Consider the following 22,370-nt stretch of genomic DNA (forward strand, 5'->3'; position numbering starts at 1 on the left):
TCCTTTCATGTGTTTGTTGGCAATCTGTATATCTTCTTTGGAGAAATGTCTGTTTAGGTCATTCGCAAATATCTTCTCGCATTCTGAGGGTTGTCTTTTTGTCTTGCTTATGGTTTCCTTTCCTGTGCAAAAGCTTTTAAGTTTCATTAGGTCCCATTTGTTTATTTTTGTTTTTATTTCCTTTTCTCTAGGAAGTGGGTCAAAAATGATCTTGCTGTGATTTTTTAATTTTTATTTTTATTTTTTTTTTTGCGGTACACGGGCCTCTCACTGTTTTGGCCTCTCCTGTTGTGGAGCACAGGCTCCGGACACGCAGGCTCAGCAGCCATGACTCACGGGCCCAGCCGCTCCGCAGCACGTGGAATCCTCCAGGACAGGGGCATGAACCCATGTCCCCTGCATCGGCATGTGGACTCTCAACCACTGCGCCACCAGGGAAGCCGCTTGCTGTGATTTATGTCATAGAGTGCTCTGCCTATGTTTTCCTCTAAGAGTTTTATAGTGCCTGGCCTTACATTTAGGTCTTTAATCCATTTTGAGTTTATTTTTGTGTATGGTGTTAGGGAGTGTTCTAATTTCATTCTTTTACATGAAGCTGTCCAGTTTTCCCAGCACCACTTATTGAAGAGGCTGCCTTTTCTCCATTGTATATTCTTGCCTCCTTTATCAAAGATGAGGTGACCATATGTGTGTGGCTTTATCTCTGGGCTTTCTATCCATTGGTCTATATTTCTGTTTTTGTGCCAGTACCATACTGTTTTGATTTCTGTAGCTTTGTAGTATAGTCTGAAGTCAGGGAGCTGGAGGAATAGGAAGTCTAATTCCTCCAGCTCCATTTTTCTTTCTCAAGATTGCTTTGGTATTCGGGGTCTTTTGTGTTTGCATAGAAGTTGTGAAAATTTTTGTTCTAGTTTTGTGAAAAATGCTGTTGGTAGTTTGATAGGGATTGCACTGAATCTGTAGATTGCTTTGGGTAGTATAGTCGTTTTCACAATGTTGATTCTTCCAATCCAAGAACATGGTATATCTCTCCATCTGTTTGTATCATCTTTAATTTCTTTCATCATGTCTTATAGTTTTCTGCATACAAGTCTTTTGTCTCCTTATGTAGGTTTAAGCCTAGGTATTTTACTCTTTTTTGTTGCAATGGTAAATGGGAGTGTTTCCTTAATTTCTCTTTCAGATTTTTCATCATTAGTGTATAGGAATGCAGGAGATTTCTGTGCATTAATTTTGTTCCCTGCTACTTTACCAACTTCATTGATTAGCTCAAATAGTTTTCTGGTAGCATCTTTAGGATTCTCCTTGTACAGTATCATGTCATCTGCAAACAGTGACAGCTTTACTTCTTCTTTTCCAATTTGTGTTCCTTTTATTTCTTTTTCTTCTCTGATTGCTGTGCCTAAAACTTCCAAAACTATGTTGAATAATAGCGATGAGAGTGGACAATCTTGTCTTGTTCCTGATCTTAGAGGAAATGGTTTCAGTTTTTCACCATTGAGAACAATGTTGGCTGTGGGTTTGTCATATATGGCCTTTATTATGTTGAGGTAAGTTTCCTCTATGCCTGCTTTCTGGAGGGTTTTTATCATAAATGGGTGTTGAATTTTGTCAAAAGCTTTTTCTGCATCTATTAAGATGATCATATGATGTTTATCCTTCAGTTTGTTAATATGGTGTATCACATTGATTGATTTGCATATATTGAAGAATCCTTGCATTCCTGGGATAAACCCCACTTGATCATGGTGTATGATCCTTTTAATATGCTTTTGGATTCTGTTTGCTAGTATTTTGTTGAGGATTTTTGCATCTATGTTCATCAGTGATATTGGCCTGAAGTTTTCTTTCCTTGTGACATCTTTGTCTGGTTTTTGTATCAGGGTGATGGTAGCCTTGTAGAATGAGTTGGGGAGTGTTCCTCTCTCTGCTATATTTTGAAAGAGTTTGAGAAGGATAGGTGTTAGCTCTTCTCTAAATGTTCGATAGAATTCACCTGTGAAACCATCTTGTCCTGGGCTTTTGTTTGTTGGAAGATTTTTGATCACAGTCTCAATTTCAGTGCTTGTGATTGGTCTGTTTATATTTTCTATTTCTTCCTGGCTCAGTCTCAGAAGGTTGTGCTTTTCTAAGAATTTGTCCATTTCTTCCACGTTGTCCATTTTATTGGCATATAGTCGCTTGTAGTAGTCTCTCATGAGCATTTGTATTTCTGCAGTGTCAGTTGTTACTTCTCCTTTTTCATTTCTCATTCTGTTGATTTGAGTCTTCTTTTTTTTCTTGGTGAGTCTGGCTAATGGTCTATCAATTTTGTTTTTCTTCTCATAGAACCAGCTTTTAGCATTATTGATCTTTGCTATCATTTCCTTCCTTTCTTTTTCATTTATTTCTGATCTTTATGATTTCTTCTGCTAAGTTTGGGGTTTTTTTGTTCTTCTGTGTCTAATTGCTTGAGATGTAAATTTCGGTTGTTTATTTGCAATGTTTCTTGTTTCTTGAGGTATGATTGTATTGCTATAAACTTCCCTCTTAGAACTGCTTTTCCTGCATCCCATAGGTTTTGGGTCATCGTGTTTTCACTGTCATTTGTTTCTAGGTATTTTTTGATTTCCTCTTTGATTTCTTCAGTGATCTCTTGGTTATTTAGTAGTGTATTGTTTAGCCTCCATGTGTTTGTATTTTTTACAGTTTTTTTCCTGTAATTGATATCTAGTCTCATAGCATTGTAGTCAGAAAAGATACTTGGTATAATTTCAGTTTTCTTAAATATACTGAGGCTTGTTTTGTGGCCTAGTGTGTGAACCCTCCTGTGGAATGTTCCATGTGCACTTGAAAAGAATTTGTGGCTACACAGCTCAGGAGAAAATGGAGAAAAAGAAAGAAAGAAAAATAAATATATAAAATAAAATTAGGTAAATAAAGTTATTTAAATATTAAAAACCATTTAAATAAAAAAATGTAAAAGTAATTAAAAAAAACAGAAGAGAGCAACTAAACCAATAAGCAAATACAGCAATGATAAGAAGCACTAAAAGCCTGGTGGCACAGTGGTTGAGAGTCTGCCTGCCGATGCTGGGGACATGGGTTGGTGCCCTGGTCCAGGAGGATCCCACATGCCGTGGAGCGGCTGGGCCCGTGAGCCATGGCCGCTGGTCCTGTGCTCCGCGACGGGAGAGGCCACAACAGTGAGAGGCCCGCGTACCACAAAAACAAACAAACAAAAACGAAACAAAACAAAAGAAACTATACTAAGATTAATATAAAAATCGAAAGTAGTCAGTCACATACAGCAAATCCCAAGTCTACAGTTGCTCCCAAAGTCCACCGCAGCAATTTTGGCATGATTCGTTGTCTATTCAGGTATTCCACAGGTGCAGGGAACATCAAGTTGATTGTGGAGATTTAATCCACTGTTCCTGAGGCTGCAAAGAGAAATTTCCCTTTGTCTTCTTTGTTTGTACATCTCCTGGGGCTCAGCTTTGGATTTGGCCCTGCCTCTGCATGTAGATCGCCCTCTGGCATCTGTTCTTCGCCCAGAAAGGAGGGGGTTTAAGGCGCAGCTTATTAGGGGACTCTGGCTCACTCAGGCCGGGGAAGGGAGGGGTACGGAATGCAGGGTGAGCCTGCGGCCACAGAGGCCAGCGTGACGTTGCAACAACCTGAGGTCTGCCATGTGTTTTCCCGGGGAAGTTGTCCCTGGATCACGGGACCCTGGCAGGGGTGGGCTGCACAGGCTCCCGGGAGAGTGTGTGGGGATAGTGACCTGTGCTGGCACATAGGCTTCTTGGTGGCTGCAGCAGCAGCCTTAGCGTCTCATGCTCGTCTCTGGTGTCTGCGCTGATAGCTGCGGCTCGCGCCTGTCTCTGGAGCTCATTTAGGCGGTGCTCTGAATCCCCACTCTTCACGCACCCCAAAACAATGGTCTCTTGCCTCTTAGGCATGTCCGGACTTTTCCTGGACTCCCTCCTGGCTAGCTGTGGCACACTAGCCCCCTTCAGGCTGTGTTCACCCAGCCAACCCCAGTCTTTCCCTGGGCTCTGATCTCCAAAGCCTGAGCCTCACCTCCCAGCCCCCAGCTGGTGAGCAGACAGGCCTCTCAGGCTGGTGAATGCTGGTTGGCACCGATCCTCTCTGCGGGAATCTCTCTGCTTTGCCCTCTGCACCCCTGTTGTTGCGCTCTCCTCCCTGGCTCTGAAGTTTCCCCCCGCCACCGCCCGTCTCCGCCAGTGAAGGGGCTTCCTAGCGTGTGGAAACTTTTCCTCCTTCACAGCTCCCTCCCAGAGGTGCAGGTCCCATCCCTATTATTATTTTTATTTTTTTTGTTTTGCGGTATGCGGGCCTGTCACTGTTGTGGCCTCTCCCGTTGCGGAGCACAGGCTCCGGACGTGCAGTCTCAGCAGCCATGGCTCACGGGCCCAGCCGCTCCGCGGCATGTGGGATCCTCCCGGACCGGGGCACGAACCCGTGTCCCCTGCATCGGCAGGCGGACTTTCAACCACTGCGCCACCAGGGAAGCCCCCATCCCTATTCTTTTGTCCCTGTTTTTTCTTTTTTCTTTTGCCCTACCAAGGTACGTGGGGAGTTTCTTGCCTTTTGGGAGGTCTGAGGTCTTCTGCCAGCGTTCAGTAGGTGTTCTGTAGGAGTTGTTCCCCATGCAGATGTATTTTTGATGTATTTGTTGGGAGGAAATTGATCTCCACGTCTTACTCCTCCGCCATCTTGAAGGTCCTCCTCGTATTAACTTTAATTCTGCAGTAATAAGTGTTAACAACTTAGTGAAAGTTAGCATGTTTTTACAGTGTTAATGAAAACATGAATACCATTCTCTTGTATGCTACTATGGAATTGCTATTTTATAGGCCAAAAAGTGCTGGGATATTGGCTGTTTTACATGGTTCAACCAGTATTATCATTAGCTGAGAGCTGCTACTGGAATATTTTTGTGGGGTGGTATGTGTTTAGGAAGTTGTTTGCTTCCTCGTTAGATTGTCAACAGGCCCAGTTGATGCTCTGATGGATATATTTGACAGAAATATTATCTCATGCAAGGAAGCCTATGGCACTGCTTTAGTCTCCAGAATACCAAGAAAGGACACAAATGTGAAGAAGATGGTTTTGGTTTCTGGGGACTTTTTCTCAGTGGTACAAAGGATGTTATGGGCCGCCTTTTTATGTAAGTTTGCAATGAGGCCCTGTAATGCTACTTCTTGGCTGAACTTAATTTAATATGGGTAATGGCCCAAGAAGCAGCCCCAGTGATTAGGATACAATAGGTCACTGACATTAGAAGAGAAGCTTCTTATGCAAAAGGTGTCTATAAATAACATTTAAGACAAATATGTTTGGCTAATAAAGATTTTCTGAAAAGCACCTAGGAAATGGATAAACAAATGTGACGACTCATTGATTCAAATATGCCGATCGAGGTTGCCTAGGATCTCCCAGTGCTGTATTTGGATTCTGAGCCTGTAAGAGTAAGGGCCATCTTGAAATACTCTCTGGTTTTATTAGCAACGCTTTTCAGAGCAGTTCACATCATCTGGCATTAAGTAATCATGATGTTGCTGCATAGCCAGAAGGTTAAGGCAAAGATGCGTAAGGATCCTGCAGCCTTTAGCAACGGTCCTCAAACATTGCTGCATATTATTGATGGTTGATGATGATTTTTTGTGGTGTAACAATAAATAGCAATGATACCTACATAACATCTTCCCCCAAAGTCATTTGCCAATAAGAGCATCATTATTTTGCTTTCCTTATTATGCATTCTTCAAGTCAAGATAGTCTTGTTTATATGGTTGAAATGGTCAGATGCAGTGTTGTGAATGTGTGATTTGACTTCTTTCCTAAAGGCTCGCCTCCACTCAGGATGAAATTAGTTCTTCCACAAGGAAATAGTGACCAAAAAAGATACAAAATTGTGTCTTACAGAAATTTGTCAAGAGAATACTTGTTCCCCTTTGAGGAACTGTATAATTATACAGATATCAGTATAATTATAATTGGATTTAGCTACTATATCAAGTTATTTGGAATAAGGTCCTTTTTCAGAGGAGAAGAAATGAGATCAGTCTTAAATATCCAGTTAAAAGAAGTTGTCACTGAACCAGTTACACATACATCTTTGATGTAGCCCAGTTAGATGCCAGTGCCTTGTACCTGCAGTTTAGAATTCTTATATCACTTAAAATTTTCGAATTATTAATGTGACCCTACTTTTAGGATTATAGGTATGATAGCATATTTTAATGAAATCTTGGTTATGATGTTAACGAGGAGGAATTCATGGAAGGCATTCAGAACAGTCTGTATTGTTCTGGTGAACATGAACATCTGAGCATCTGAGCAAAGGGAAAAAAAACGTGAAATCAGAACTTGTATTTTAAGATCCACAATATAACCTACACTGAAAATAATATATTCTTCAGGCCTAACCCCGGGGTTACTTACTTTATAATATCTTTTCCTTCAATGAAAAAATAGCTAGTCAAGTACTTTATAACACATGCTAAAGTTGTTCCTAGGCATTGGACACACAGGAACATTTTCATGATTGTCATTGATTGCCTTGAGTTCCAAGGGTATACTAGTCTCTCACAATTACAAATAAGTGTGTCTTATTGTTGTTCGGTGTTAAAGCTCGATATAGTTCCAAAACACCAGAAGACATTGAGACAGAAACTTCTTACAATTCAAGAATACACAACTTCACATTAGAACTCAGTGAACTTTGATTCTAAAGGCATCATTGTCATGAAAACCCAAGATTTTTTATAATTACTTTTATGAGTAATTTATCCTTTATCCTCTCTAGGACTATAAGCCTCTCAGAGCTCTATTTCTTAAGTTTAAGCTCCTATTCTTGACTAGAATCGTGTGTGCAATTGCCTTTCCTTAATGCACATTCTATGATTGTCAATTAACTGAAAAGCAAAAATTGAGTGTGAATCCAATCAAGGGTATTTTGTACTATTTCTCTTGTATGTTAAATTTGGAAGTCCTCCCTTAATCAGTACTTCGGGATTAAATGCCTAGGATCCCGCATTCTCTTTACCCTAACCTAAAAAATTCAACATATTCATAAATTGTGAACATGACTTGATTGTCCACAAAAGTTAGTTAGTGGAAAGGTGAATTTTTATTACAGATGAAGTGATTGTTACTTTAATCACATAATATGGCACATACAGAAACAGTTCTCATGAAGATATTTTTTAAATGCTCTGATGGCCTGAATTGACGTTGAAATTGTAGGGACTCTTAGATCTGTCAGTGCACTTGTCAAGGGCATCCAATTTCCTGTGGATGTTGACCAGGGGACCTCGTACAAAAATATAAAATAGGGCTTCCCTCGTGATGCAGTGGTTAAGAATCCGCTTGCCAATGCATGGGACACAGGTTCGAGCCCTGGTCCGGGAAGATCCCACATGCTGCGGAGCAACTAAGCCCGTGTGCCACAACCACTGAGCCTGTGCTCTAGAGCCCGTGAGCCACAACTGCTGAGACCACGTGTCTCAGCTACTGAAGCCTGTGTGCCTAGAGCCCGTGCTCCACAACAAGAGAAGCCACCGCAATGAGAAGCCCGCGCACCACAATGAAGAGTAGCCCCCGCTCTCCACAACTAGAGAAAAACCTGCACACAGCAACAAAGACCCAACACAGCCAAATAAATAGATAGATAGATAGATAGATAGATAAATAAATAATCCTCTTTAAAAATATAAATTTACAAGAATCTTCCAGTTAAAGGACCTCACGGTAGACTCATTCTCATAGTGATTTGACATTTTCCTGGTTCCATCTCAAGCCTCTGTTGCAATAATCACAGCTCTGTGATAACTGTTTACAACCCACACACTGCCAGACATTACTGTCTCTAAGTCTACATTTGCTTCTTTCGGGTTTAAATAATTTGTGGAACTTATCCAAATGTCTGGATAATGCTGAACCTCATCACTGACAAGCAAAAGGATAGGCTAAAATGATGATGCTAGCTATGGAGGCTATTAGGTCAATTGTTGGAGGAATTAGCTTGCTTCTACTAAATAAAATAATTTTACTTAATTGGGTGGACTCTAAAGACATGCCTTATCTTTTCTCATCTATACCACCCATGTTTTCACTTCTCTGTTGTTTTCCCATTGTGTAGCACCATAAAAAATTGATAAATATTGTTTTGAATAAATGAATGTGTTGAAGAAATGTCTATAAAATATAAAAATATACTTTTTAATTAAAGTACAGTTGACATACAGTATTATGTTATTTTCAGGTATACAACATAGTGATTCAACATTTAAATACATGACAGAATAATCATCATGATAAACCTAGTAACCTTCTGTACCATACAAAATGATTACAGTGTTATTGACTATATTCCTTTTGCCATGTATCACATTCCTGTGACTTATTTATTTGATGAGGAAGTTTGTACTCTGAATCTCCTCTATTTATTTCACCCAGCTGCCTGCCCTTTCCCCTCTGACAACCACTAGTTTGTTCTCTGTATCTATGAGCTTATGTTTTGCTTTGTTTGTTTTGTTTTTTAGACTTCATATATAAGTGAAATCATATGGTTTTTGTCTTTTTCTGTCTGACGTATTTCACTTAACATAATACCCTTTAGGTCCATTCATGTTACAAATGGCAAGATTTCATCCTTTTTGATGGCTGAGCAATATTCCATTATATATGTATCCATCTACTGGTGGATCCTTAGGTTGCTTCCATGTCTTGGCTATTGTAAATAATATAGCACTGAACATAGGGGTGCATATCTTCTGAATTAATGTTTTTCATGTTATTTGGATAAATAACAAGAAGGGGAGTTGCTGGATTGTATGGTAGTTCTGTTTTTAATTTTTTGAGGACTCGCCATACTGTTTTCCAGATTGGTTGCAGAAGCGTATATTAGAATCTGTTTTCTTTTAAGCCTGGCATTTAAGAGATTTATAAAATTCTAAAACAATGCCTCTCTTCTCACTAAATTTTTGCCTTGGAAAACATAATTATTTTTCATAAAAGTATGTTAACTTATTTTACCATATAATGGGCTTATTGTAATTTTTACGTGAATTAATCAAAACATTTTGAAAGTTAGAAATTCAACAATATAAATATCAATAGTTATAACTCACATTCCAATGCTCCTTGATGTCTACAATAATTTTTGAGACCGTAAAGTGGTTCTGAGATAAAAAAAATTTGAAAGTTGCTGGCTCAAAAAATGGGCAATATATACTTGTGTATACAACAGCAATAACCAGTTATAATATAAAATGGAAAAAAAGTAAAATATCTAAAAATAACCTTACAGTCCTATGTGGAGTATAACAAAAAATGGTCTATTTCAGAATATGAAAGGAGACTCAGTAAATGGAGAGTCACACCATGTTCTTCGATGGGAAGTTTCACTATTATAATAGTGCTCATTTTTCTTAATTAATTTATAGATTTCACATATATCCAAACAACAGAAATATATTAAACCTGTGAAAATGAAAATTTCTATAAAATTTAACTACTTGATTCCTAAGTTTATGCAAGAATAATAGGTTAGTAACTGCAAAAAAACATTTTTCAAAGAAGGATAATCAGGGAGACCTGCCTTATCTGATATTATATTTACAGTAGAGAGTCAGATAATCAGTTATCTCCAAACCAGCTTCATTGTGTGTTGTGCATATATGTGTATATATGCGTATTCGTGTGCATTTAATATATGATAAAGGAAACATTAGTGTTCAACTTCACTCACTAAAGGATACATAAATGTAAACAATTCTTATCAGTTCAGTAAGGATAAGACATTAATATCAGAGGTAGTAGTATTGCTAAGCATTTGTAAATTGCTGGGGGGCAACTATAAACTGTAACAACCTTCTTGGATAGCTACTTGCTACTATACATCAAGTGCTTTAAGATATTCATAATCTTCAATGTGGCAAATTTATTTCTAGCAATCTCTCCCACAAAAATATTCAGAAATGAAAAAATATTTATATGCAAATGTGTTCATAGCAGCACTTATTATAAGAAGACAAATTTTAGAACAGCATTTATGTCTACATGTTGGGCAATGATTAAGTAAATATGGTAATGACAAGAAAAACCGCATATAGAATAAGATTAAATAAAAATAGAGAATACATTTCATATAGTTCATAAATCCAGTTATGTAAAATGTGTAGCAGAATGCCAGGAGTAGATACCTTAATACATTAACAGTGGTTGTCTCTGAATTCTGGAATGATGAAAAATTTTTATTATCCTCTTTGTGCCTTGCTGTATTTTCCTAAGTTTTTAAAATAATGAATATGTATCATTGTTAAAGTAAATAAAAACATTACAATTCAATTAACTATTGAAGTTTCAATTTGCAGTTTAAGATGAGTCAGACAAGATTTTATATTGCATTTCAGCTCCGGATTACCTGTTCTTTTACATCTGACAGTAACTTCAGATAGTTACTGTCCTTAACTTACATGTCATTTACATGTCATTAACTTCAGATAGTGCCTCCATTTTCACAGTGTAGTTTTTGTCCATTTGCTAATAAACTATATAACTTTAAACAAGTCACTTTACCTTTCTTGGTCTTTCATTTCCTTGCCTGTCAAATGAAGGTCCTTCCAATTTTAAAATCTGGAAATTAAGTGATAAAGATTTAAAAACTGTATTTCCAACAGAAATGTCTTTTGCCACCATCGATATGTCTCTCTTTTACTACACAATTTCTCCTAACTTATTCTCTCCTATGTTTGTGTTTCTGGAGCTCCCTCTTCCCTCCCTAACATCTGATGATTGAGAAGGGATTATAATCTCATCTTGCTGTCTGTCTCCCAGTACTACTCAAGGCAGCATCCAGATTCTAGTGTTCCTATATGAATATTGTTGACTGTCATCTACAGGTCATTGATGATACTCATTGTTGTAGAATTTTTAAAACTCTGTAGAGATTCTAAGAATCTCGATATAAATGAACCGACCCAAGCTTGATGATGAAGTGCTGTTGTCTGTTCCTTGTCATTTTAGCCTGTTTTGTTGGACCTTACTGATATTATACTCTCTACTGCTGTACACAACCCAGGCTTGGATACCTATGCTTACCATTCAAAATGACTAGCACTTTGGAAATACTCGTTTTTCTGATGAAGCTATTATATAGTATTTAAATTGTAGTTTGCAATCTGATATTTTAACTCTGTGGTGCATACTAAAAAGTATTGCTATATTTAGTGGTTAATTCAAATAAGTTGCTAAATATGGTACTGGATGATGATATGAATGCATATCATAACACAATATGATAAGCTTTGTGCAGATTCATTCATTCGATATCAAATATAGTTTTCTTATAATTTAATGTATTGAATTCTTTAGTGTAAAGTTTTAACCTCTATTGTATACTTTAAATGGAAAAGCAAACCTCAGAATTGATGCTCTTTGTCTAATTGGTCGTCTGGGGTGGAATATATACTGTTTGATGCCTCCATGTGATTCATGTGTACTGATAAATTTCTTTTTAAACTTGCAGCAAATAGTGGCAGCAATAAATGCAGGGATTATACCTTTAGGAAACACCTCCAATCAAATCAGTCACTGGGATTTGGGAAGTTCCTTCTTCTTTGCTGGCACTGTTATTACAACCATAGGTAGGAGACAACTTATTTTGTTTTTTAATTTTGGTACAGCTTGTGAGCTAAAATTCACTTGTTTGAATTTTTTTTACAGTTGGTCAAAATGGTCTACTTAAGGTAGAAAACTAGATTTCAGTAAATTGATTTTGAAAAGAGAGTTTAAAGGTTTGAACAAAGGAATGATGGAAATGAGTTATTGTTTCAGAATACTGAGTTGTTTAAAATCCATATGAAACTCGAGAGCAGTTCATTTGAGTCATTTGACTAAAGGATAAGAACATCAGGAAATAGCTTGAAATGGTGATTTTTTTGGGGGGGACAAGTAGTTTAAAAATTTCCTGCATCTTTGATTCTTTAGTACAGAAAGAAATGATTTGAGTACAATTTTGACATTCTTTTCATGAAGTTCTTATTTGATATCACGTTCTTCAACTTGTAAAATTTAACTCTGCATTTGAACAGATTGTTCCTATTTTTATATACTTGTCTATTATGATTATTTCAGGCCTTTTTCATGCATTATGTTTTTCTAATAACACAAATGTATAAAAAATTAACACTGAAATACTAAGATTACAAAAAAATGAAAGTTTAAGCCCTTGACCTTTTATCTTTTAATCATGTTGTGTGTCATACTGCTAAAAAGGGTCACAGTGGAACACGGTCTCTTTTTTGGGGATTGACTGTGCATCCACTCAGCACCCACTAGGCAGCAGAATGGGTACAAGTAGATGACTTCTCTTCTGTTAGTTAGTCCTTCAGTGCCCAAGAGATATCCAGAGGATATAAATGCAGACCCCATAGTGAAAGCCATGCTTGCCATGCCGTGAGGATTGGGAGGAATTACAGCTGCTTGTTTCATGGAAGGAGGTGGGTTTAAAGCATAATTTTCAATAAAGAGAAGGAAATTGACTCATCACAATTATGAACAAAATATGTGTGCAAAGGGAATTCTCCCCTTCCACACATGCTTGGGATGAGATTTCCTCTCATGGGCTTGACCTCTGATTTGGGTGTGTGAATTACGATTCTAAAAGTTTTAATTTTATTCTTCGATGTCATTGATAGATTATGAAGTGTATACAGTTTTCAAATGAGTACCTTATATCAAAGTCCTAAATAAGTGAACATGGACAATTTATGGATGAACTCTTGCTTAGAATTTTCCTTTGAGAGGAATTTGTAGTGTCCTGTCATTATGTGAATCCACTGTAATGCCTCTTTGTGCTGGAACACTTGCCAGTGAAATAAATACCTTAGCATGTTGATTTTTGCCTTTGTTAAGAAGTCAAAGAGCTGTGTTTACTCTTACATCTCCATCAGCTAGGTCAAAAGTTGTGTGGCTGCGAAAATCTGGAAGAATGGCAACCTTGATATTTAACCATAATAACAGGTTAACTTTGGAGCTTAGACATCTTGGCCATTTCTACTATGGAAATAACTGTTTATTGTGTAAACTTCTTAGAGTCTGGAAGGAAAAAAAAGCTCACAGACTGAGTGAGAATGGTTTGTTTCTGCCCAATGAAAACTCAAATGTCCACGTTATAACTCATCATGACCACCACTAAATTATTCTCCAAGAGACTTAAGTCATTATACAGACTTAGTGTTGCATCCTATGTTTATAAACTGTCTCATTTTTTGAATCCCAAATTCAGTAAGTTTTGCAGACATATACTTCAACACATGAAAAAAATAAACCGTTATTACCAGCCTTACCCCCAAATTATAGCCATTAAGCACAGTAGCTGATTATTTAGGTTGTTTAGGTAGCAGCCTGACAGCCCAAATCTCTTACTGTTCTATCTCAGTCTTCGGTGGATTAAGTCATTCTAGGTCACCGACATTTACTCCATGGTCTTCTACTTCTAGGTCAAGGCCATCTCCTAGGACCTTGGACTAGATTATGGTCTAGGGTGAGGTACAAATTTTGGCCTCTTTCATAAGTCTCCATTTGAGAGATATCCAGTCATTATTTAATAAAATTCAAAGTGTAATTATTAATATTGCTAATGATAATAATTGTATGATCTTTGAAGTGGTTTATAGAAATCATAGAAATTGTAACCTCTAGCACTAAGCTACACTGTTGTTTAAAAAATAGAACTTGAGACAGTCTGGGAGAAAAAGTTGCAGTTGCTCTTGTAGGGTGCCTGATACAGGCAGGGCTTCATGGAGCTGCATTGGCTGAACTGTCCCAGATTTTTCTACTCAGTGTTAACAATTTGTCTATGAAGCCAAAGTGACCCTTATTATTCATTAGAAATATGCCCAAGAGAAGTTCAGTTATACAAAGTAGAATATTAAAATTTAAGAACTAATTTTAGAGAATCTCTTCATATATCTACACACTGTTTTCAAAATCACACCCTTCCAAGCCCTTCACAAATTCCATTTCACAGTTGCACAGACTAACATCCATTCCTGACTATTCTTTTCTTATTCCTTGCTTCCAGTTCATCAGTGAGTCCTGTCGGCTCTGCCTTTAAAGTAGATCTATAATTTAACTACTGCTCACCATTCAAACTGCCACCATTTTGGTCCAAGCCAGCATCATCTCAGTGCCAGCATCCATGTAGAAAGAAACCTTCTGCTCAGAAATATTCTCTGGATTCCAGCTCATTCAGAGCAAACACCATACCCCACTGCTTATCGCACCTAATAAGATGCAAGTTCTGGGATTTTTATGTGTTTGAGTCTTTTCTGTATCCCCAGTGCCTGACACGTAGTGGGTGCTTAATAATTATTTTTGGAATTAAAAACAAATGGGGATTCTAAATGATATGAAGTGTACCTCGTTGGAAATTACATAACACTAAATTGATAACATTACACTAAATTCTTAGCTCTTTAAACAGGCTTCATTACTAACTCTTTTGTTTGTTCATTTACTTACTCAAAAAATACATGATCAGTCTGCTACTATAAAGATAAAAGATAAATTACTTGAGCCTGGGTGGCACACAGACCAGTCAGGGAGGCCCGTGGGCAGACAGTCATTTACAATATAGTATGCCAGGTCCTATGGCTTAAGAGCATTCAGTGGGAATGTATAGGAGTGACATTGTACATAGATACTGGGGTAGGTGGGTGGGTAAAAAAGGAGCAAGGAATACTTCCCTTTCCTTGATAAATGTCCTATTTGAGATTGGAAAAAGAATTAGGAATTTCCCAGATGAATAAAGGTAGAATGGGAACATTCCAGGCATCAGGGGTTCATGTGGGAAAGATTAGGGGTAAGAGAGAATATGGTCTGTTTAGGAATTACAGGTCATCTAAAATTGTTGTTTGTAGTTGAAGGGATTCATCTTTAGAACCATGTAAATCATTAAGTCAACGTAGTAGCTCCTGTTGGATCTATGCTACTTTTGCCACTGCTGGGAGAATAAAAGGAAATAAGAACACAGTCCTTGTTTGCAATCAAATTTGGGAGATAAAACTTACAATGAGGAAATAATGGAATAATAACAAAAATAGGTCTTGTATAATCAAATATTACATGGAACAATGGTTTCAGTGCTATAAGAATTGAGAAAAAGGAAAGAACATGTGGGCTGGAATGGGGAGGAAAAACTTAATTAGAGAAGTTGGATTTGAACTGTGCTTTGAAGAAAATGTTTTGGTTTAGATTGATGGAGGGGGAAAAGCCTCCCAGTCTGTGAGATAGCTAAGCTAAAACACCAAGGGAGAATGAGCCTGACTTATTTCAAGGATAGAAAAGTACGTATTTGAGTAGACCAGAGGAATTGTTTAGAGGAGTAATGGGAAATATTATTGACTGATTCACATGGGAAGAATACAGTTGAATATAATTTGGTTTTTGAGAATTTTGGACCTACTGTACTAAGAACATGGATTTTTTGGGAAAGCGAAGTGACAGGTTAAAAGTGACATTAGAAGATGCATCTGTCAGGAAGAGGATACGTGGAGACTGACGGTGAGGGAACAGTTAGGAGACCATTTCTGTGATCCACAGAAGGGGAGTGAGAGTACTGACTGGGAGGATTGGAGTTGATGTTGAAAGATGAGATTAGGACAAAAGGTTGAAATAATTAGATGCGGGAATCAACAGGCCTTGGTGACTAATACAACAAAGAGAGAGGCATCTAAATGTTGACTATTGAAATGAAATGAATATCTAGGCAGCAGGCTGGTAGTTCATAAGCAGTCCTAGTTGATCCTGTGAAGAAAAAGGAGTTTAAAAAAATGGCCAAGATGTTATACATGGTGTTATATTAGGAAGCTTCATTTTAGTCATTTTCCCACCTCAATTTTTATTTGTTGGTTTATTCTTTAATTCAGACAGACTAGAAAGACAAGGTGGACAGGCTCCCTCCGGAGCTCACATTGGGGTTGAGGAGACCCAACAATCAGTCAGTGCACTTGAAAACAAGACCATTATCAATGGCAGTAAATGTTCTACAAGAAGTTCATGTACGTGGTCAAGAGTAGGTAGTGGAGCCAGAGCAGGGAGTGGCAGGTGCTCTAAAGCAGACTGATTCAAGAGCTCTCAGAGCAGGTGACAGTTAAGCGGAAGCCTAAAGGATGAAAAGAAATGAGCCAGGGAAAGAAGAGTGCAAAGATGAGTTCAGGCAGAGGGCACAGCATGGCAAAGAAGAAGCGAGGTTAGCAAGATGAACAGGGGCCAGCGGATGTAGGGCTTGGTAGGTCATGACAATATCCTCAATTCAGTGAGAAGCCACTGAAAGATTTAAGCAGAAGGGAGTCCTGATGTGACTCAGGCTGCTGTTCAGAGGGCAAAACGGAAAGCAGGAAGGCGAATGAGAAGGTTATTTTATTACTCCATATGGGAGAAGATGTTGACTTGAACTACGGAGGTGGCCGTGAGGAGAATGAAAAGTGGACGGATGCATGATCTTAAAAAGAGACTTTATGGATGGAGATACACTTATCTCTGAGAATGGGGCCGTGGGTGGGGGCAGGGTTAGTGTTTTAAATTTTATTTTAAAGCTAATAAGAAATCACTTAAACTCTAGGAAAGGCAGTTGGCAAAAATGATGTAATGGAAAACTGTATTCTATTTTGAGGTCAATTTAAAGATTAGAATAAGATGTAAGGTGATTTTATTCCCTGAAGGCATTAAAATATAATAAAGTTTTCCCCAGTGGAAAGTAAATCGGAATGCCAGGGACCGGATTTGCCCAAGCTTATCACTGAATCATCCTGATCTCTGAGTGTCAGAATGCAAATAACAAGACACCACTGTGGTCTACAGCAACTTTAAGATCCCAGAGCATCATGTTAGGTCTTATGGAAAACATTTCCTTGGAGTAACATTTCTCGTATTTGCAAAGCACTCTTGTTTTCCACTCCTTGAGTTATAGAGATTGGATTCAGGTATATAGTTTCTATGTTTAGTTTTTCTGTATTTTGAATCAGCCACTGGGACTTTCAGTTTCCTTTTACCTAGATTGAGTTATTGAATTGCTGAAGCTGTTATGACAATGGTCACAGATTTTCTGCCAACTCTTATTTTACCTGTTTAGCATAATGCTTAATTATGCATTAGAAAACGGGGGAAAAATTAAAGAAAGATTAGAAAAAAACAGGGAAAAAAGTTAAAGTTTTAACAAACAGTTCCAGATAAAAAGAAGAGGTCAATTTTGGAAATGCCAAGACTCTACTGAAAACTGTAAAGCCTATGCATATCTTTAGCAGAGAGTCTAGGACCTTTCTGTTGGTAAAAAAGCTATAACGTAAAAGGTGAGGGAAGAGGTGTAAGATCTTTTTTGTTCAGTTTTGTAATCTTGTGAAACCACTGTCTGAACTCGGAAATGAACAGACTTGAAGCAGTGGTGTAGAATTTGACAGTCAGCATTTTCCTGGGGGATGATGTCATTGCAGCGTTGGGTGTTGGGTGCTATCTTATTAATTTGGTAGACTCGTAATTCTATGGCATTTCACTGGTCTCTTGGCTGTTCTCTGAGAACTGCATATTGGATTTTGGAAACATTGAGCTTCCTTCAGGCAGCTTAAAAGGCAGGTAATCTTGCAAGGTGACTTCCAGCTCTGACTCCACAATCTCATTGCATTTTTCTTTATGCCGGTTTGTTAAAGTAGATAATTCTTTTTCCAAAATCTGTACTTCTGGTGTTGTGCAGCTGAAATACAGAAGTTGAAATTAAGAAATTGTTTTGGGTCTTTGATGCTCTGTTTCTCTTCCCATCCACTAAAATTAATGAAAATAAAACCTATCTCAGGATATTAACATCAATTCCTACCATTCAGAAGAACCTTCACATAGGTTTATTTTCTAAGTTAAAATGCATTTATTCTTCAGAGGAAATACCTTCTGAACGGTAGTTAAGATTGCAGAGTGCAAAATTATATTTGATAGGCAGTAAAGCAGAATTATTGCATAATAATTATAGTATTATAGACTCCAAATCTTTTCTCATTACGTATGTATGTTAATCAGCACAAAGAGGTTTAATTCAGAGCACCTAGTACTCAGAATCCTGTGCTAGTTGGAAAGGGATTTAGGAGCATTAAGGATGTAATCTTCCCAGGAGTGAGGCAGTGTTTTTATTATTATTATTATTATTTGGTAGTAGAACGCAGAGCAAGAAAGTATAGATATAAAAAAAACCAGAAGTGCCGGTAAGAGGAGGGCTGGCTATGGTATCTGCAATAGTAGTCATCCACGTGTTGGGTGTGTTCAAGGCAGGAACTGCTTGTATTCTGTAACAAAATATACTTTTATATATTTTTGCCTACTTCTGAAAAGTTTGCGATAACATATTTTTAATCTTCGGGAAATCAGTCACTGTCAAATAATGTGATCATGAAATTACCCCAAAATTGGAAGCAAAGAATTGTCATGAAGTTCATGCCCTGAATAAATACAGAATCTATTTTTAATCTTGTCATTTCCCCCTTCCCAACCACTATATGAAATGCAGCACGTTTGTCATAGATGATAGATTTTATAGAGCATCTGATTGACCACTAGATATGCAAATATTGCTCGGAATGTGATTAAAACTAGGTGAGATGATTATCAGAAAAATATTTTTGTAATTGCCTCAAGTATTGCATTTGATAGGGAAGAAACGTAATAACATTTGTCTGGGCCTGTCTACTGTAAGCTAGTAATTCTGCTACATATTTGTTTTCTTCCCAATCCTTTAAAAAAAAAAATCTAGACTTGTGCAATCTTACTCTTGGAAAATTGGCATTGTTATTTACGTGGTACTGTAAAAATAACATGGTATTTACAAAAGTAGTACCTGTGCCAAATTAGGTCCATGTGTAAGTATTGTGATTTGTATGCACATAAGGTACGATGCAGATAATGACTAATTCTAAACACAAAGGAATTCCATGCAGCCATCTCTTGGTTCTAAAGTACCACTGGGGAAAATATTGATATTATGAACTTTTGAAAGTCACAGGTCATCAAAAAATGCATGTTAATTACTAATCTTAAACTTCTTCCCCTTCTAACTTTACTTTTAAAGCAAAAACAGTAAACATGGGCAAATTTGGTTGATGGGTTGTACCTCTCCTCTTTAAGCTTAAGTTTCCCTTACTGGAGATGCTAACAAAGAGTGAAATTTCCAAAGGCAAGCAGCAAGAGAAGGAAAAAGAAGGAAAGGGTATGGAATAAATCATAATCAGCCTAAGTAGCTCCTGTTTAAAGAGTGCAGGTTTTAATAAGTAATTTCAGTGGTACCTGTAGATAACTTAATGAAAACTCTGTTTTTTGTTCTTTGTTTTTTTGAATAAGAATTAGGTGATTTAATATATAACAAATGAGACTTCATCTAAAACACAGAAAAATGAAGGATCATTCAGTTAATGATATTGAGGTAACTAGTTCCCAACATGGAAAAGATCACTTAGAACCATGCCTTATACATCAACATAAATTACAGTTGAGTTCAAGAGTTAAGTTTTTCAAAAATCACTCCTTGGGAAAGTTAGAATAATTTGATTACTTAATATAGATAGAGATGAGTTATGATAAGCTATGCTAAAAACCAACAGAAAAAAAAAATCACAGAAGAAAATATGTATTTGACCAGGTACAAAAATTGAATCCTCTGTACGCTTCCTGACACACATACACATGCAGTCACCAAGCTGAAACATCAAAATAGACAAAGCAGTTTGTACTATGAAAAAAGATTAATATACATCACATATAATTCTAAATAGACTTATAAAAATATCAAATCGTCATAGACAGTTAAAGGACAGATTAGAAATTGGAGGTTATTTAAACTATATGTTGCCTTAAAAATCTAAGATATATATATATATATATATATATATATATATATATATATATATATATAATTCTACAAAATTTATGAATCTAAAATCTGTATGGGGCTTCCCTGGTGGCGCAGTGGTTGAGAGTCCGCCTGCCGATGCAGGGGACACGGGTTCGTGCCCCGGTCCGGGAAGATCCCACGTGCCACGGAGCGGCCGGGCCCGTGAGCCATGGCCACTGAGCCTGCGCGTCCGGAGACTGTGCTCTGCAACGGGAGGGGCCACAACAGTGAGAGGCCCGCGTACCGCAAAAAAAAAAAAAAAAAAAAAAAGCTGTATGATGCCAAATACTTGTGAGAATATTATGAGAAGGGCACTTTCCTATATTGCTGGTGGCATTGTAAATTGATATAACCTTTTTTTGGAAAGCAATTTGGCAATGTGTTTCAAGAGTCATAAAAATGTTCACACCCTTTAACCTAGTAATTCTCCTTCTGGGAATCTATCCTAAGGAAATAATCCAAAATATTAAAAAATGCCATATACTTGACAATGTTTATCCCAGTGTAATTTATACTATATAAAAATGGAAACCACTCAAACTGTCCCACATAAAGGCTATGCTTTAGTAAATTATGGTCCATTCACTCAATGGAAGGTACATGAATATAAAATAGTGAGTATTATAACTCATTTGTACTAACAATTCCTTCTCATGGTAAATCCTTTTCTGAGAGATCAGCTCATGTCCTACTTACTTAATAAAACTAACAAAGATGTCATGCGTCATCTTTTTAACTGTTGGGAAACTCTGTTTTAATATCATTTGATGCATAAAAAAATAGATGTAGACATGACCTCCTAATAAATATTATACTGCAAGTTAATAAAGTGCTGTACATATTCATGCAGACACTTAACCTAGTTGTACTTACGTAGTACAGCTTAGAACGAAAATATTGCTCCCTGTTTTTTTCAAAGGAGTGAGTCAGTAGAAGGAACATCAGATTTCATTTCATAAAATTTAAGTTTAGGTTTCTGCCTTTGCCACTGGCTAGGGTTATATTCTTGAGCAAATCACAGTTCTTCTGTTATCCTTAATTTTCTTATTTGTCACATGGGGCTAGTGTTTCTCACAATCAGAACTGTTGTGAAGATTAAATAAAGTTATGTATGTAAAAAGAGCTTGTACACTGAATCACAGCATACTAATTTAAAGTAAGCTAATTTTGTTACTAAAGTAATTTTTATTAAAATTTATACTACACTTATTTCTATTACTAATGTTAACAAAGAAAGAAAATACATTCTTTCCTAAAGCTTTAATCCACACATTTTAATTCTTATAATATATATAATGTTGCCTTCATATAATTAAGGTTTGCTCAAACCAGTTATTCTCACAAATGCTAAGTGTTAGATTTGACTAGTTTCTTAATCTAGTTAATTTGTTTTGACCTAATGAAACGAGTTGATTTTAATGATACCTAGATAATCCCAAATGTGATCGTCAGAATAATATATAATGAAACAGGTGTTACTCTTAGTTGAGTAGAATAAAAATTAATATTTTTATAAATTTTTTTCTATATGATTTTTTTAAAAATCTATGCCTCTATATTAGGATCTGCTAAGTTATTTTCTGTAGTAAATGATCCTCACATCTTGGTGACTTTACAAAATAAAAAGTTTATTTCCTGATCACATTGTACGACCTGTGTGGGTCAACAGGAGGGCCTTGCCCATTGTTCTTGCTCATAAGAAGGAGACCATGGGAGGGCTTCCCTGGTGGCGCAGTGGTTGAGAGTCCATCTGCCAATGCAGGGGACGCGGGTTTGTGCCCTGGTCCGGGAAGATCCCACATGCCGCGGAGCGGCTGGGCCCGTGAGCCATGGCCACTGAGCCTGTGCGTGTGGAGCCTGTGCTCTGCAACAGGAGAGGCCACAACAGTGAGAGGCCCGTGTACCAAAAAAAAAAAAAGAAAAAAAGGAGACCATGGGAAATTGAACACTGGCTAATCATGCTTCATATACGTGCACACATTGTTTTTACTCACGTGACGTTGGTCAGACCAACTTCAAGAGTGTAGGTGGGGAGATGCTATCCTACCTTATGCTCAGAAGAACCAAGATATTTTGTGACAGCTCTAATAACTTCCATAAACAAATATACTAATTAGATACCTCCTTGAATGTTATTTGATATACAAAGTAATTAAACATTACAATAAAATAAGTAACATTATAATAAAATATAATATTTTGTGGAATATATATATCTCTTAGATATTTAAGGCAACATATAATTTATATTTTAGGGCAACATATAATATAAATTAAACATTATAATAAAATAAAGTAAAATAGTTTATATTTTAATTTGCTTTCTCAAACTATGTCTCCTTAACTCCATCACTGCAATAGGATTTTCATTTTTCACATCTAATATTGTGCTAGTGAAGGAGATTGTGCTCCAAAATTATCTCTCTAT

General features: G+C 37.0%; 1 protein-coding gene across 5 annotated transcripts in view; it reads left to right on the forward strand.

Annotated features, from left to right (window-relative positions):
• Window positions 1–22,370, forward strand: part of KCNK2 (potassium two pore domain channel subfamily K member 2) — a 238,087-nt gene that overhangs the window by 111,891 nt on the left and 103,826 nt on the right. For all 5 annotated transcript variants that reach the window (XM_079900226.1, XM_079900227.1, XM_079900228.1 and 2 more), the window contains one exon: window positions 11,540–11,657. In XM_079900226.1, the coding sequence (XP_079756352.1) occupies window positions 11,540–11,657 (118 nt within the window). The remainder of the gene's footprint in view (window positions 1–11,539; window positions 11,658–22,370) is intronic.

The sequence above is a fragment of the Stenella coeruleoalba genome (genome assembly GCF_951394435.1).
Source record: "Stenella coeruleoalba genome assembly, chromosome: 1".
Classification (NCBI taxonomy): domain Eukaryota; kingdom Metazoa; phylum Chordata; class Mammalia; order Artiodactyla; family Delphinidae; genus Stenella; species Stenella coeruleoalba.